Genomic DNA, 17,944 nt, shown 5'->3' on the forward strand with positions numbered 1-17,944 from the left:
AAACTTACTTGTATGAGCGAAGGCTTTGATTTCCCGACAATAGAAATGAACTTTGGTCATATCACTCAGCATACCTAATTGCAATCATAAAAGTTGCTAATCAATTCTTCTACATATCATATCACTCAGCATACCTAACTGTAATCATAAAAGTTGCTAATCAATTCTTCTACATAAAGGCTTACACACCTCATATGCACATGCTGACATTTTTGCATCAGTAGAACGAATTAATAATTGGGTTCTATATACATGAATTAATAATTGGGTTCTATAATTGAATTAATAATTGGTATTTCTTGACATGCATAAATAACATTTGGTTCTATATACATGCTTAGTTGTAATAATAGAATGGCAAGGCAGATGTTGATTGTCGATGCTATTAATTGAATGTCATCGACTAGATAGTTTAGCAGTGCACTATCAAAGTCTTCACCACCAAGGAATGTGTCCCCATTGGTAGCCTTAACCTGAAGATGGAAAATAACAGAAAAAGATGAAACAAAGAACATAATAGAACATTAGAAAAGTACAATGATGACGACAAATGCACCAATCCTGGTGAGGACAAATGCACCAATCTGGTTAGGCAAATATTGCAGACCATTCATCTCCATCCATGCATCTCCACTAGGTGCCTTGGGAATTTATAGGGAACCATCTTTAGTTCTTTTTGAGTATGGGGGACTCATCAAACCTTCTCTCAATCAGTCATTTAGTGCCAAATAAGGTGTTTGTTGGATTCATCATGACTTGTTGCTTCGCGGGAGTACCCACCAAAAGCTCATCCTTCTGATTGAAGGAAACAACAGATGGAGTAGTCCTCGTACCTTCTGCATTCTCAATCACCTTTAGTGTCTGATTCAACCAACCAGGGTAGAAACATTAGAAAAGTATAGTACCACACAAAGACCCAGACCTAAACAAATCAAAAAGGCTTTGTAAACAATAGGAAGCATAATGTACCTTCCCCTCCATGACAGACACACATAAGTTTGTGGTGCCTAAATCAATCCCAATAACATCAGCACTTGCAAGCTTTGAGCTGCTTATAATCAAACATTTCAGAACTTCCATCAGAAAATATTACTTGAATGCTCTTGCAACATTCAGATACTAAATAGATAAATTGAGAGCTGATATCAAAATATTACCAGAAAACTCTTGCAGTGGTGGCCCATCTTTGAGACAAAGAAGACATGCCATAGGATGCTTTTAGAAAATTTGAAGCATGGATATACAGAAAACAAAAAACAATATACATATGCATTGAGCTAAATTCGTACTATCATAAATAGGTTGAAAACCAAATTCATATACTAAAGATTTCATGCTGAAGCAAGATATAATTAATCAAATACCATAAAGCTGGACCAGTTTAATCTGTCAGTACAAAGCTTTCATCATCTACATCCAGACCATCAACCATGCCTGTAGATAATCAAAAAAAAAAAAAAAAGGGAAAATTCTAATAGTTTTAGATCTATGACAAAATTGGCCACTTGTCGCATGAAAATCCAATCTTATACACAATAATCAATACGACTATACCAGATAAACAAATGCACTGGTACTATTTTTGATAGAATGCCATACAAGATGATTAATTACGCTTTAAAATGTTAAAGGTGAAAGAACCATCTTCTACAAACATTCATGACGAGTCCTAATATGAAATCAACCACCAAAATACTCATCTTAACAGATTTTTTGTTGGTAAAATAGACATGTCAGGAAACTCCACCAAATAAAGTCATATAAATATCTAATTGAGTGAAAAGCAAGCTCATTATAAGATCTAGCAATTGAAGATAAGTAGAGCACAAGACATAATTAGCCATATGATGAAATAGCAAGGAAAATAAACTCAATAGAAGTAAAATCCAGAGCTAGCAAAGAGAGAAATTGATTTCATATCCAAAAATAGTAACCCATGTGTCCACCTCCAGGCTACCATTTAGCACCGTAGGTCCTTGCATCTCAGACCCATAAAATCCCTAGGCGGTGGTGATAGAAGCATAATCAATGCTCCCGGCTCAACCACCCCATCTACAAGCGAGCCATGGTCCGCATCTTATTCCCCACTCTTGTTGGCAGGCGAAATCATCCAACTCAAGCCTTCGGGGTTCTTCCCACACCGGTCGAAAGGACCAGCACCATTCATCTCCGTCGCTCGGGTCGGGAGGAAGCATGAAGAGGATGAATAGGAAGGAGAAGGGGAGAGTGATCCCTTCTGGCCCCAGCTCCTGGCGCTGATGGGAGACAATTGTGAGGGCGGCAGGAGGTCAGCCTCGGGTATGAAGTCCACACGATCGTCGAGCGTGAAGACTGGGAGCAGATGGAGGTCGGAGGCAGTGATGGCGCTATGGTGAGGAGGGAGGCGGCGAAGAAGGCGATGAAGAGGGTGGTGAGGAGGGAGGCGACGAAGAGGGCGGTGAGGAGGAGTCGGTGAAGAGTAGGGTTTTGGGAAAGAGACAGAAAAAAAACAAGGCGTAAAACAGACAAATGACGAAGGAGAAAAAGTGGCGAAAGAAAAAATAATTGCATTTAACAACACTTAATAGACAACGGTTTTTAAAAACTGTTGTCGTAATCCCAAAAAAGCGCACATAGACAACAGTTTTAAAAAACTGTTGTCGTACCCTTTAAAAACCGTTGTTGTATCCCCAAAAAAACATAAATAGACAACGGTTTTTAAAAACCGTTGTCATAGGCCAAAAAAATTATTAAAAGACAACAATTTTTATTAAAACCGTTGTTAAAAGGCAAAAAGACAACGGTTTGGTATAAAACCGTTGTCGTTTGAGTGTTGTTGAATGATGTTTTTCTTGTAGTGTAGAGAGTTCTTCTTACGTTCTTATGTTCCAGTTATAGAGGTTATTAGCCACTATAACTTACGAAACCTTGTTTACTGTACCAATTCAGTAAACATAGATTTATGTGCTGAATTTTATAATAACTTGTGTAGGGTAGATGATATCACTTACATTACTAGGGTAGCTGGTACGGATATTACACTATCTCCTACCACTATCCAAGACTTCTTAGAATTACGACCATCTGAGTGTTGTTTTCAGTGTTACCCCCTAGGGATCTACCATTTGGTGATCCATACTCACACATCACTCTGGATACGATTTATTCGTATTTTTTCGGAGGGGAGCGTGTACCCACCGTCACTATGTTTAGGTCAGTTGGCCTTCGAGTTCATGATTATGCACTCTATAGGGTCTTAGTTTACTGCATATTACCACTATCCACTTGCGACATAGCGATGATACGCCCATTCCATTCATTTCTTTTGTACGCACTTTCCCATAGATTAGATATAGATATTAGTCTACATATATTTCAGACTATTATCTACGCAGTTGGATATGCCACCAGCGCTAGAGTTCATATGCCGTATTGTCATATTTTGACGGCATATTTCGCCCACCTACATATTGACGTCACCCGAGGTAATGTTCGGGCCATGACTGAGTTTGACGTCATAGGACCTAGGAGCTTCTTGTTAGCGGGTGTCCACATAGATGATGATGATGGTGTCATGTCTTGGCAGAGGGGGCTACAACACCAGCCAGACCCAGATGCCTAGGAGGCGGCAGAGTAGGATGAGTTCATGGTTTCACTATTTGGCGAGGATGCTCCGGCCCCGGTACCACCTCCACCTTTAGGCCGAGCAGCTCATCCCGCTCATCGTACTCTAGGCGATCGAGTTGCCGGACTTGAGCTATCCATGACGAGTCTTCGGTAGGAGGTCTCCGACTTGAGACAAGACGTGAGACAGGATATCTCGGACCTTTGACACGATCTATACAGTTCCCGAGAGGATGCCCGGACCCGTCACGCTGAGCTGATCGAGATGTTCTGTTCCTTGAGATCCAAACCATCCGGACCACCCCCCTCCTCCTCATCTTGATAGACATCCCTATGTATATTTAATCATGATCATTGTACCTTGACTTTGATATTGAAGTATGATATTCTCGACTACACCTACTTAAGTATATCTTAACTTTGAAAATGATTGACTCTGGTTTGTTTAACAGATTAGGAATTTTAAAATTATTTTTAAAAAATGGTTATTTTCAAATTCTAAGGTAAAATACTTTTATGTTTTCAAAAGTTTCTATTTTTAAAATTTCAAAACAGTTTTAGCCTTAGACTAGAACAAGTCCTTAGAAATCATGTTCCCCTAGGGCTAGTACTTGAGCATCTCACCAACACCCTAGGACTCCCTTGTTTGTGATTGCCAAACATAGAAAGGGGTGAGATGCATAGGCAAATTGCCTGGACTTAAGATGCTTATGTCAATGCATCAATATAAGTCTGGGCGTTAAATACCAAATAAATATTAATCAAATTAAGTCACTCAGTATAGTTAAACACTAACTAATACTTAGACTTAACTTGACTAACCAAGTGAAAGCTGTTATCTTTTGAATAGTCAGTAAGTAGCTAACTGGTTAGACAGAGGTTGTAATGTCAGGTTCAGGGGGAGGTTAATTATTCTTCCACTTATTTTAAAATTACCTCTTACAAAATATTTTTTAACAAATCAAAACTAAGTGTTTGAAAAATTTTAAAATTAGTTTTCAAAATTAGTGTTGAAAGTTAAAAATTCTTTTTTTTAAAAAAAATGTGCTTTATTGTTCAAAATTTTAAAATTTTTAAATTTTACAAAAATTAGCTTTAAAAAATTGCTTTTCAAAGCTTAAGTTTAAGACTTAATTTTGAAAATTGAATCTTTTCAAAGTACTTTCAACCTGAAGACTTATTAGGTTAATATTGCAAAACTTAGCTATTTTTGAAACTAAGTTATCTTTCTAACCTAGTCATTTTTCAAAACTTAGCTTAACTATCTCGGAAAAGTTATTAAAAATTACTCATTCTAAGTAACTTAGCCATTTTGAAAAGGATAAGTAATATTTTTTCTAATTATTCAACTCCCCTGAGTTGATCTGATTTGTGTTTGCACTCTTTGTGATGCTTTTGATTGTTAGTGCATTTGATCTATACTCATATTTAATGAATGCCAAAGGGGGAGGGATAGGGTTAAGTTAGTTAAATAACAAAAATTTAAACCAAGCTAACCAGATAACCCTATAAATGCTTGTTTTTTTTACTTGCATTTGTTTTACTAACTTAACCAGGTTGTCATTCCATCAAAAAGGGAGAGATTGTTGGTGCGATTAGCACTAACGGTCTAACCAAGGTTTTGATGAATGATAAAATAGGTTAAGTTAGTTTTGTTGTTGATCTAACACTCTGACCGAGTGTGCAGGAAAAGTCCAAACAGGTCGACGGGTTGACCTGATGTCTGGCACGAAGCCCAGCTAGGTCGACGAGACGACCGGATAGCTGGCACGAAGTCCAAACGGGTCGACGGGCTGACCGGACATTTGGCATGAAGTCCAGCTAGGTCGACAGGCTGACCGGATAGCTAGCACGAAGTCCAGACGGGTCGAAGGGCTGACCTGACGTCTGGCAGGTAAGTAAAGGTAAGTCACTAGAGGGGAGTGACTGTGAGGACGCGTTCCCAGGAAGGGAACTTAGATGCCGATCCGACTTAGAACCAATTCAGAACTCTAAGTGGAGATCTTAACTAGATTCCGATCTCGAAGAGACGAAATATAATTAACACTATTTCTGTTCATTATAACTGTGCTAATAATCTATTTTGCAGGAGATATAAGTGCGCCTCGAACTAACGTTTTCTTGCAGGAAGGAAGCTGCTGGAAATCAAGGTTTAGGCGCCCGGGAGGTACCCGGGCGCCCGGAGGCGAAAACTTATCCCCAACATCGCTGTGCCACGTGGAGTTCACTGGTTGGCTCGGCTGCGTCATGGTCGAGGCGTCCTAAAGGTTCCAGGTGCCCCGAACCTCCTATATAAGGAGGGTCAAGGCTGAAGCTCCAACAACAACTCAGAATCTGCTCTCCTGTGCTCCTGCAATGCTGTGAAGCTCCGACAACGCGCTACTCTTAGTTTCTTTCTTTGTCGGTATTGCTTTAATTTTTCAGTGGCATTCCTGTACTTAGTTTGTAATAATTTTCCGAATTTCTAGTGAATTGCCCATCGAAAGCACCCTTGTGTGCGGGCCTCGGAGTAGGAGTCGTTAAAGGCTCCGAACCAAGTAAATTGACTTTGTTAGCCGTTCTCTCTCTTTCTACTTTCCGCTGCGTATTCGTACTTGAAAATTTTTATCGATATTCACCCCCCCCCCCCTCTATCGAAATTCACGATCTAACAGCTATCACCTCCGATGCGGAAGGGATAAGAATTCCAGCTGGAGGGATCTTTCATGGAGATTGAAGGCACCTTCAATAGGCTATATAAGGCAGTCTCGACCAGATGCACAATAACAACATTCCAAGCAATTTTTTCTTCTTAGCACTCCTATGAAAGTGCTTCCTCGACGCTCAAAAACTGTTTCGACGACCACCGTGCTAAAGATCTTTATTTCCGAGTCATTGGTATACTTTAAGTTTTATAATTACTTGTACTTCTTTCTATTGATTAGTGATTGCCCATTGAAAGCGCACTCATGTGCGGACCTTAGAGTAGGAGTCGCCATAGGCTTCGAACCAAGTAACTCTTGGTATTTGCGATTGTTTTGTTGTGTCTTTATTCTGCTGCCTATCTTCGATTTTTGTTTTTAAAACAAGCGCTATTCCCCCCCCCCCCCCCCCTCTAGTGCTTCTCAATCCTATAATTGGCATCAGAGCCAAGCCGATCTAAATTGGTGAAATCGTCAATCAAGCAAGGGGGTTCCTTTTGAAAGAAAAATAGATATCATTTATGTTCAAAAATTATCCTTACGCCTTTCATTTTTTTCCCTCCAAATTTTTTTGAAAATTTTCTTTGTCAAATCTTTACCATAAGTCAGGATTGGTCTAATAACCTGTCCTGACAAATTTTTCAATTCGTCAATTTTTTTTCTTGAAATTAGTGCAACACCATCGAGCTATTTTTTTTTGCTCTATTCTCTACTACACTACTAATCCAAGACTAAGTCTTGAAACAAGGTTTACTATTTTTCTCAGTGTGAGATTCTTCAATGGCCCACCAAGAAGGTTACAGCACAGCATGCCCGCCTCTTTTCTTCGATGAGGATTTCGGTTATTGGAAGGGGAGAATGGAATACCACCTCAGTGGATGATCATTCAAACATGCCTCGTACTCCCACACGGCAGCACTAGAAAACCAGTATCATGTGAGAACTAGGATGCAAGCCTGATGAAGAAGATCGAAGCCAACACCAAAGCAACAAGCAATTTTTAATGTGGCTTACCCAAAGAAGAATTGAACCGAGTCGACATGTTCTCAAGTGCCAAAGGTTTGTGGGAAAAGTTAATCGAGTTGCACGAAGGGACCTCCGATACTAAGGTAAGCAAAAGAGATTTAATTTTAAATAAATTATATAACATAAAAATGCAGGATGGAGAATCGGCAAGCCAACTTCATGCTAGGATTCAGGACCTTCTCAATGGCCTCCACACAATCGGTCAAAAGGTAGAGAATCGCGACGTCATTAGGTATGCACTAAATGCATTCCCTAGGAATATCTTGTGGCATCAATGGTAGATGCTTACAAGGTATGTAAGGACATTTCCTCAATTAGACTAGATGAATTGTTCTCTAAATTTAAATTATATGAACAGACTAATACACCTTTGGTCAAGAAAAGTATTGCTCTTATGGCAGGTACAAACAAGACAAAGGAACCAAAAGTCAACTGTCGAACCGAACCTGAGCCCGAAGACGAATCAGACTCAGAGGACGACGATGAGATCACCACCGAACTCGTCAACCTTGTACGAAAGCTATGCAAGAAAAAGAAGGGTTTCACAAAATGAGAGATCAAAAAGGTGATCCAATCAAAGATGATGCAACCAAGCCCAAGCTCTAAAGTGAAGTTTGAAGATACCTGCTATGGCTACAACAAAAAGGGACACATCAAGGAAAATTGTCCAAATCAGAACGAAGGGAAGAAGAAACGAAGAAAGAAGGAACTACAAGTAACATGGGATAAATCATCATTGGAAGACTCCGATGAAGATATCGAACAAACAAGTTTCCTCGCACTTCCATCCCGAGAGCATGTCGTTGAATCCGAGTCCGAGACAGAATCGGAAGCTAAGTCTGCATGAAGCCACGGATTCGTATCTAGTTCAGAAGGTGTAACGGCCACCCTTCTTATGTCTACTATTCTAAGGGCGACCGCTACCTCACTACTAACTATACTAAGGTTGCCCAAACCAATAAAAGCACTATTTAAAATTTCCGGAAGGAACTCTGAATTTAAAGTAACTTCCTACTAAACATGCAATGTATACGACACAAGTAAAGCATGGCATATTACTAAATTCAAACACTGTTAACTGTAACTACATGCTAAGGACTTGTGTAGGAGTTTAAACTTTATAATAAACATAGGCATGCTACGGCTTCCATGAAAACCCAGCCATAACTCATATTCTAAGGGACTAGCTTCCAGCAACCATAAAAAAAAACAAAGCTTCAACCATATCAAAAGCATATAAGCAAGAAGCAATCCTAGCAACATAATTGCACAAGTTTATGGCAGCTGATTAAACTTGCAACCAAAACCGGAGGCTAACATGATTTGCACAGGTTTAATCACGACAACAGCAAACTGAAGGCTAAGAATAACTAACATGCATGGCAGTATAGCACTCAAGCTACCTCATCATAACAGCTGATCAAAAATCAAATCCAGTAACAAGAATTATTCCAACAAAATCCAAGCCTAAAAATATTATTAGAAAGAAACCTTTCAGCTATACTAAAGGAATCCGGTCATAAGGAATAAACAAGTTAAATAGATTAATCTTTAGCAATACAAGAAATCAATTAAACTTTTTCTTGGTCCCAAGGCTTCACACTTCAATATCACACACTTCTTTCATCATCACCACCATCCTGTCGCCTCCCTTTCATATCTTAGCTTTTCCTTTATCTGCAGTAGGAGGGAAAAAAAAAGATCTATAAGAGAAAACGCTTAGTAAGTACTAATCTATCTCACAAAACCCGCAATGCATAAATATAATGCAAAAGTACTGAAACTTGAATACTAAAGTAATCTGCATGTACTCATGGTATACAGAAAATAAACTGGATACAAATCATACTCACTAACTAGCAGGATAACAAGAAATTAATACTATAAGCTTAGAATTTCAGCAACTAACTTTTTTTTTTATTCTAAGCATGTAACTTGTTTCATTTCTTATATCCTTGTGTTAGAATTTAATCTTTTAATTCCTATCTTTTACTCACTTCTTCTTTCTTTCTTTAACTTTTCTTTTCTTTGGGCCCAGGCTTAGTACCATCTCATGTGCGTTCCCTAATAGGTTGGGGTTGCGAGCCACCAATCCTAAAAGAGCATACTGTTGGGGTTGCAAGGTTGCAAACATAGTCCCATATTGGAAACACATGAGAAAGATCATGGGTTTATAAGAGAAAATATATCTCCATTGGCATGAGGCCTTTTGGAGAGAGCCCAAGAGAAAAACCATGAAGGTTAAGGCCCAAAGTGGACAATATCATGCTATTGTGGAGATATCTAAATTCTTTTCAATCCTACAATTGGTATCAGAGCCCGGACTGTCAGAAGGTTTAACCGCCGACTGTGCACAAGAGCTATGGTCTGGTTGAGCCATGTGGGTACAATATTGACCTCGAACAAAGAAAGTGGGAGCTCCTATGTTCGGATCAAGAGGACCAGACACCAGGCAAGAAGTCCTAGTTGCGACTAGGCAAGGAAGTCCTAGTAGGTCGGGTGGACCGAGGGGCAGGAAGACCTGGTGGGTCGAGGATCGGACGTGGGAAGCCTATGATCCTTTGTTTGAGGGGGGATTGTTGGGGTTGCAAGGTTGCAAACATAGTCCCATATTGGAAACACATGGTAAAGACCATGGGTTTATAAGAGAAAATATATCTCCATTGGCATGAGGCCTTTTGGAGAGAGCCTAAGAGCAAAACCATGAGGGTTACGGCCCAAAGTGGACAATATCATGCTATTGTGGAGATATCTAAATTCTTTTCGATCCTACACAGACCTCGGTCTACCAGGGCCAAGACCTCGGAAATGGTCACCTGGATTTGTTTAACGACAAGCTCTTGGATGTCGGGTACTAGCCTCTTTCTTTAATTACTTGTTATCTTTCTTATTCTGATATTAAAAATGCCCTGGCATTTAATTAAGCTTTTGGTGTGCTTTTAGTCCTAAACCACTTCCAAAAGAAAATGGCTTCAGAAGTTCTAAAACATGATAGTAGCATGGGAGGAAACTAATTCCAGCAACCTAAATCATGGTAACTCAACTGAAATACACAGAAATAGCATGGCAACAGCATAGAATTTCTACACAGCAAGTTCTAAAAGAAACTTAGCATATTATTCTGCATGTTACATTAACTAGCATGCATATTCAAAAAGGGAAGCTTAGCATGTCGAATTCTAAAGGAAAACCAACACAGAATGTCTCTTGGCGCAGAAATTTCGAAAACATGCTAATCCGAAATCATATGAACCACATAAGATGTTTACATGCAGACTCAGCAAAGGGTCCATAATATGAAACTAACTTGGAGTTTGTCCTGAAGTTTTGGCACAGCTAAAGACCCAAACAAGGAACAAACCCTTAACATAAAAATTCAGCATCCTAATGCCTTAGAGGAGGTTTGGCATAAACACTTTGGCACAACTCAGGGGTCCAGACAGCCATCTTAAAACCCAAATCCATTATCCCAATTCGGTACAGCATGGAATACAATCCAGCCCTAGCATGAATCAAGTTCCGGCACAAGGGAGCCCTAGAGTAAAAACTCAACAAGAAAACCAAGCGTACGGAGCAACTCCTACCGCAGGTGAGTAGTACTTACTTGCTTTCTTGGACTTACAATCGGAGAAGAGGGCTCTAGGGTTTCGGCTAGCTTCAAATCTCGGCGTTCCTTTTGTGTCAGCGTGCTCCCTTCGACGAGAGAAGCTCGGGTCCAAGAAGATCTCACGGAAGTGTCCTTGTCCGACCGCCGGAGGCGAAGCCCGAGCTGCAGCTACGTTTTCGCCCGAGAGGAAGTCGACGCCGCGAGAGAGGAAGGGATCGCGAGGTTAGGTCACGGGAATAATTCCCTTCTCCCCTTAACTTATCCCTTTTATAACCTAGGTCTAACTTTGCCCTATACTATGACTTATATATATATCCCGCTTCATACCTATTAACAAACCACGCGTAGCCCAGTTGGTTGGCTACGTCCGGTTAGGTCGGGCTTGGCCGGAGGTCTTGGGTTCGAGTCTCACCTTTAATGGTTTTTTTGTCAAAACTTCTTTTCTTCTGTAAACCTACTAAACGACCTTCAAAAATTACGTAAAAATACTCTAAAAATCCCTAAAAATCCCTAGAATATTTTAAAAGCATTTTCAAATATTTTTATGGACTTTTAGGACTTGAAATTGGGAAAATTGGGTCGTTACAATCCCCCATACCTTATAAAAAGTTCATCCCCGAACTTAGAATAGCTCTGGATACTTTTGTCTCATGCTGTCCTCCCGCTCCCAAGTGACCTCCTCGTGCTTCTAGTTCTGCCAGACGACCTTCACTAGTGGTACTTCTTTGTTTCTCAGTCTCTTAACTGCTCTGTCCACTATCTGTGTAGGTTTGCTCTCATAACTAAGATCCTCTTGGATCTGCACTAACTGAGGCTGAATCACTTGGCTCAAGTCACGGAGACACTTCTTTAGCATGGAGACATGAAATACATTGTGTATTGCTGACATGTCTTGTGGTAAGTCCAGCCTGTAAGCTACTTTCCCAATCCTCTCTATGATCAGGTAAGGTCCTACGTAGCGAGGACTTAATTTGCCCTTCTTGCCAAATCTCATCACTCCCTTCATAGGAGCGACCTTGAGGAAAACCGAATCTCCTACTTGGAATTCCAATGGCCTACGGCGCGTATCAGCGTAACTCTTCTGTCTGCTCTGGGCAGTCTCAATTCTCTGTCTGATTTTCTGGATTGCTTGAGTAGTCTCGTCTATCACCTCTGTTTGAATGCCCAACTCTGCTTCCATCTCTTTTCTCTCTCCTACTTCTTGCCAGCATATGGGTGATCGGCATTTCCTGCCATATAGTGCTTCATAAGGTGTCATCTTGATGGTGGCCTGATAGCTATTGTTATAGGCGAATTCAACTAAGCACAAATACTTGCACCAACTTCCTTTGAAATCTAGAGCACAAGGTCTGAGCATGTCTTCTAAAATCTGATTCACTCGCTCTGTCTGTCCATCAGTCTGTGGATGGAAAGCTGTGCTGAACTTGAGTTTGGTGCCTGGTGCATTCTGAACGCACTCCCAAAAGTGTGAGGTGAAGCGCCCATCTCTATCAGAAACGATAGATTTAGGGACTCCATGAAGTCTGACTACCTCTTTAACATATAGCTGGGACAATTGCTCTATGGAGTGGGAGACCTTAATGGCTAGGAAGTGAGCAGACTTGGTCAATCGGTCTACTATTACCCATATCGCATCATATCCATTGCTGGTTCTTGGAAGACCTGTTATGAAGTCTATGGAAATGTCTTCCCATTTCCATTCTGGTATTGGAAGAGGCTGAAGAACTCCTCCTGGTCTCTGGTGTTCTGCTTTGACTCTCTGGCATGTCAAGCAGGTACTGACATACTTAGCTACATCTCTTTTGAGTCCTGACCACCAAAACCTCTGTTTCACATCTTGGTACATCTTGGAAGAACCAGGATGCATGGAATATGGTGTGCTGTGAGCTTCCTCTAAGATCTTCTTCCTCAGTTCCTCATCATTGGGCACGCAGATGCGACTCCCCTGATAAAGAATTCCGCTATCTGTCACTCTAAACTCTGAGTTGTCTTCTTTCTGTATCCCCTGCTTGATCTTCTGGATGTCCGGATCTTCACTTTGCTTTCTCTGTATCTCCACAAGCAATGTAGACTCTAAGGTCAATGCAGAGAGCTGTCCTTCGATAATTTCAAGTCCAAAATCTGACAGCTCCTTCTGCAGTGGCAGGGCTAGTGATGACAAATACATCAGTGATGCACTAGATTTTCTGCTGAGTGCATCTGCCACTTTGTTAGCTTTGCCTGGGTGGTAGAGAATTTCACAGTCATAATCTTTGACCAACTCCAGCCACCTACGCTGTCTCATGTTTAAGTCCTTCTGAGTGAAGAAGTACTTAAGGCTCTGATGATCAGTGAAGATTCTACACTGAACTCCATACAAATAATGTCGCCAAAGTTTAAGTGCAAAAACCATAGCTGCCAGCTCAAGATCATGAGTAGGGTAGTTCTTCTCATAATCTTTGAGTTGTCTGGAAGCATAAGCTATGACTTTTCCTTCTTGCATGAGTACAGCTCCCAAGCCCATCTTGGAAGCATCACTGTAGATGTCGAAACTCTTGTCGCTCTATGGAACAGTCAGAATGGGAGCACTGATCAATCTCTTCTTTAGCTCTTGGAAGCTCTGCTCACATTTATCTGACCATTCGAATCTCATGTTCTTTCTGGTGAGGGCTGTTAGTGGAGAAGCTATCCTGGAAAAGTCCTCCACGAATTTCCTGTAATACCCTGCTAAACCAAGGAAGCTTCTGATCTCTCTGATGTTCTTAGGTCTACTCCAATTGTTGACCGCTTCCACTTAGGCTGGATCCACTTGAATGCCTTCTTTAGAAATTATGTGACCCAAAAATGCCACCTGATTTAACCAGAACTCGCACTTAGAGAATTTAGCATAAAGTTGCTTCCGCTGAAGAGTCTGCAGTACTATCCTCAAGTGCGTGTCATGCTCCTCTGGGGTCCTTGAATAGACCAGAATGTCGTCGATGAATACGATGACAAATTTGTCAAGATATTCCCTGAACACTCTGTTCATTAAGTCCATGAAGACCGCAGGTGCATTAGTCACTCCAAAAGGCATGACCACAAACTCGTAGTGTCCATATCTGGTCCTGAACGCCGTTCTGGGTATATCTCTTTCTTTCACCTTCAGCTGATGATACCCAGAGCGCAGGTCTATTTTTGAGAACACTGTTGCTCCTCTTAACTGATCAAATAAGTCGTCGATCCTGGGAAGATGGTACTTGTTCTTGATCGTCACTTGATTCAAAGCTCTGTAATCTATGCACATCCGCATTGTTCCATCTTTCTTCTTGACAAACAACACAGGAGCTCCCCAAGGTGAGTGACTAGGGCGAATGAAGCCTTTGTCAAGTAACTCCTGTAGTTGCTCTTGTAACTCCTTCGGCTCTGCTGGAGACATGCGATACGGAGCTTTTGAAATTGGACCGATTCCAGGAACCAATTCAATCTCAAACTCCACCTCTCTGTTGGGAGGTAGTCCAGGTAGCTCTTCTGGAAATACTTCTGGATACTCGCATACTACCCGGACCTCTTCCTGCTTGAGTCCTTCTGCTCTTCTGCCTTTACTATGTATGCAAGAAAACCTGCACACCCTTTAGCTAACATCTGGTGAGCTGCTAGAGATGAGAGAAGTTTCTGGGTCTTCCTCCTTGGCACTCCTGTGAACTCAAAAGTTGGTTCACCTTCTGGACGAAAAATCACCTTCCTTCTGCGGCAGTCCACCGAAGCATCGTACTTGCTGAGGAAATCCATACCAAAAATGATATCGAAATCCTGCATGGCGAGAACTATTAGGTTCACATATAGCTCTCGGTCTGTAATTCTGACCAGTACGGCTCGGAGCCACTGATTGGATTCCATGACTTCCCCAGAAGGTAGGGTCGTCAGGAATTTGGAGTTCATACTCTCTATAGGCACCTATAAACTACTGGCAAAAGGTATCGATACAAAAGAATGGGTCGCCCCAGTGTCAAATAGTACAGTAGCTATGTGCTGGAAAATAACTACTTGACTTGTTACGACCGTGGAGGCACTAGCAGCTTCTTCTTTGGTGAGGGAGAATACTCTGGCACCATCAAAGGCTGGAACTGGTGGGGCTTCTAACCTTCCTTGACTGATATAGGGTCCCTCCAATGTTGCTTCCATGTGGCACAACTGTGCAGGCTGGCCTCCATATTGCAATGGTTGTGGCTGAGGTGCTTTGAATTTGTTAGGACACTCTTTAGCCATGTGTCCTTCCTGACCACAGGAGTAACATCCAGTCTTACCCAAAAGACAGGCTCCTGGATGTGTCCTCCCACATTTGGGATAGGGAGGGAACTTGCTCTGCTTGTTTGCTGGTCCTCCCTTCTGGCCACCTCCTGTGTTCCACTGCTTCCTTTTACCTTTGCCTTTCCAGTTCTGCTTACTTGACTGTGACTTCTGGCTTCCTGCTGTCTTGTCCTCTATCTTCACTGGCTGATGTTGTGCTCGGTGTGCTTTGATGTTGTTCAGGTAATGTTCAGCAATTAGTGCTCTACTGATCAACTCTTCGCCAGTCTGGGGCCGGTGAGCTCCACTGCTCACGTTCAGTGCTATCTGTGGTCTCAACATTCTGAGCATCAGCCTGACTCGCTCCTTCTCTGTACTCACTAGCTCTGGACAGAGACGAGCTAGTCTGTTGAACTTCTTGGCTGCTTCTTCCACTGACAGATCACCTTGTTTGAACTCTATAAACTCCTCGTAGTGCTTGTTGGTAATCTGCAGGTGGAAAAATTCTTAATAGAACTCTGACTGAAAATCTGCCCAGGTCATCTGATCGACTGCTCTCTTGGTCTTTATCCTCTCCCACCACATACGAGCATCTCCAGATAGGCAAAACGAGGCGCACTTGACCTTCTCGACTTCTGGCCAGTCAAGAAGCTCCATAGTGCTCTCTAGTGTTTTAAACCAAGCCTGGGCATCCCAGGGCTCAGTCGTGCCTGAAAAGCTCTCTGGTTTCAGCTTTAGCCATTGTATAAGATAAGCTTCTGGTCTCTGGGGTGCTGTGACGGCTCCCTGCGTAGCTGGTGGAGTCTCAGTTACCACTGGGGCCTCTGTATCTGTAGTGACAGCTGGAGGAGGGGGAGGAACTGCTGGTTGACTTGCCATCAGATTGGCTATCACCTATTGCTGCTCTGCTACTTGTCTCTGAAGCTGAGCAACCACTTCAAAAAGGTTGGGCTCAGTTGTCCCAGGCACTTCGTTCCCTTGAGTTGGTCCCTCAGTGTGAGTAGCACGGGGACGTCCTCTTCTTGCCATCTATTTATGCAAGGTAAAGGCTTGATATCTTACTTTAACCCTTCTAATCACACTTAAATATAAATAAAGAAAAGGGAACTAAATTTTTTATCTTACTTTAGTACTCAAAAAGGAAAGTACTCTATACTGCAGTAAAAATAAGGAAAGCAGAAATAAGAAAGGGATTTAAATACTTTCTTACTTGGAGACGGCGAGGATGATGCTGATGTGTGTGTGATGCTGAAGAATGGGAACTGCTCTGATACCAACTGTAACGGCCACCCTTCTTATGTCTACTATTCTAAGGGTGACCGCTACCTCACTACTAACTATACTAAGGTTGCCCAAACCAATAAAAGCACTACTTAAAATTTCCGGAAGGAACTCTGAATTTAAAGTAACTTCCTACTAAACATGCAATATATACGACACAAGTAAAGCATGGCATATTACTAAATTCAAACACTGTTAACTGTAACTGCATGCTAAGGACTTGTGTAGGAGTTTAAACTTTATAATAAACATAGGCATGCTACGGCTTCCATGAAAACCCAGCCATAACTCATATTCTAAGGGACTAGCTTCCAGCAACCATAAAAAAAACAAAGGTTCAACCATATCAAAAGCATATAAGCAAGAAACAATCCTAGCAACATAATTACACAAGTTTATGGCAGCTAATTAAACTTGCAACCAAAACCGGAGGCTAACATGATTTGCACAGGTTTAATCACGGCAACAGCAAACTGAAGGCTAAGAATAACTAACATGCATGGCAGTATAGCACTCAAGCTACCTCATCATAACAGCTGATCAAAAATCAAATCCAGTAGCAAGTAACAAGAATTATTCCAACAAAATCCAAGCCTAAAAACAGTATTAGAAAGAAACCTTTCAGCTATACTAAAGGAATCTGGTCATAAGGAATAAACAAGTTAAATAGATTAATCTTTAGCAATACAAGAAATCAATTAAACTTTTTCTTAGTCCCAAGGCTTCACACTTCAACATCACACACTTCTTTCATCATCACCACCATCCTATCGCCTCCCTTTCATATCTTAGCTTTTCCTTTATCTGCAGTAGGAGGGAAAAAAAAAGATCTATAAGCGAAAACGCTTAGTAAGTACTAATCTATCTCACAAAACCCGCAATGCATAAATGTAATGCAAAAGTACTGAAACTAGAATACTAAAGTAATCTGCATGTACTCATGGTATACAGAAAATAAACTGGATACAAATCATACTCACTAACTAGCAGGATAACAAGAAATTAATACTATAAGCTTAGAATTTCAGCAACTAACTTTTTTTTTTAATTCTAAGCATGTAACTTGTTTCATTTCTTATATCCTTGTGTTAGAATTTAATCTTTTAATTCCTATCTTTTACTCACTTCTTCTTTCTTTCTTTAACTTTTCTTTTCTTTGGGCCCAGGCTTAGTACCATCTGATGCGCGTTCCCTAATAGGTTGGGGTTGCGAGCCACCAATCCTAAAAGAGCAGACCTCGGTCTACCAGGGCCAAGACCTCGGAAATGGTCACCTGGATTTGTTTAACGACAAGCTCTTGGATGTCGGGTACTAGCCTCTTGCTTTAATTACTTGTTATCTTTCTTATTCTGATATTAAAAATGCCCTGGCATTTAATTAAGCTTTTGGTGTGCTTTTAGTCCTAAACCACTTCCAAAAGAAAATGGCTTCAGAAGTTCTAAAACATGATAGTAGCATGGGAGGAAACTAATTCCAGCAACCTAAATCATGGTAACTCAAC

The 17,944-nt window shown here is 41.1% G+C and overlaps 1 protein-coding gene across 1 annotated transcript; it reads right to left on the reverse strand.

The window, feature by feature from the left end:
• Positions 1-468: 468 nt before the first annotated feature.
• LOC122004193 (heat shock 70 kDa protein, mitochondrial-like) lies at positions 469-3,273 on the reverse strand. Its single transcript, XM_042559116.1, has 8 exons — positions 3,255-3,273; positions 2,155-2,331; positions 1,990-2,076; positions 1,158-1,215; positions 970-1,048; positions 781-861; positions 557-641; positions 469-473 (listed from the first exon to the last, which is right to left on the reverse strand). Exons 1-8 carry the CDS (start codon positions 3,271-3,273, stop codon positions 469-471), a joined length of 591 nt encoding a protein of 196 aa, XP_042415050.1.
• Between the last annotated feature and the right edge of the window lie 14,671 nt (positions 3,274-17,944).

The sequence above is a fragment of the Zingiber officinale genome, chromosome 7B, assembly GCF_018446385.1.
Source record: "Zingiber officinale cultivar Zhangliang chromosome 7B, Zo_v1.1, whole genome shotgun sequence".
Lineage (NCBI taxonomy): Eukaryota > Viridiplantae > Streptophyta > Magnoliopsida > Zingiberales > Zingiberaceae > Zingiber > Zingiber officinale.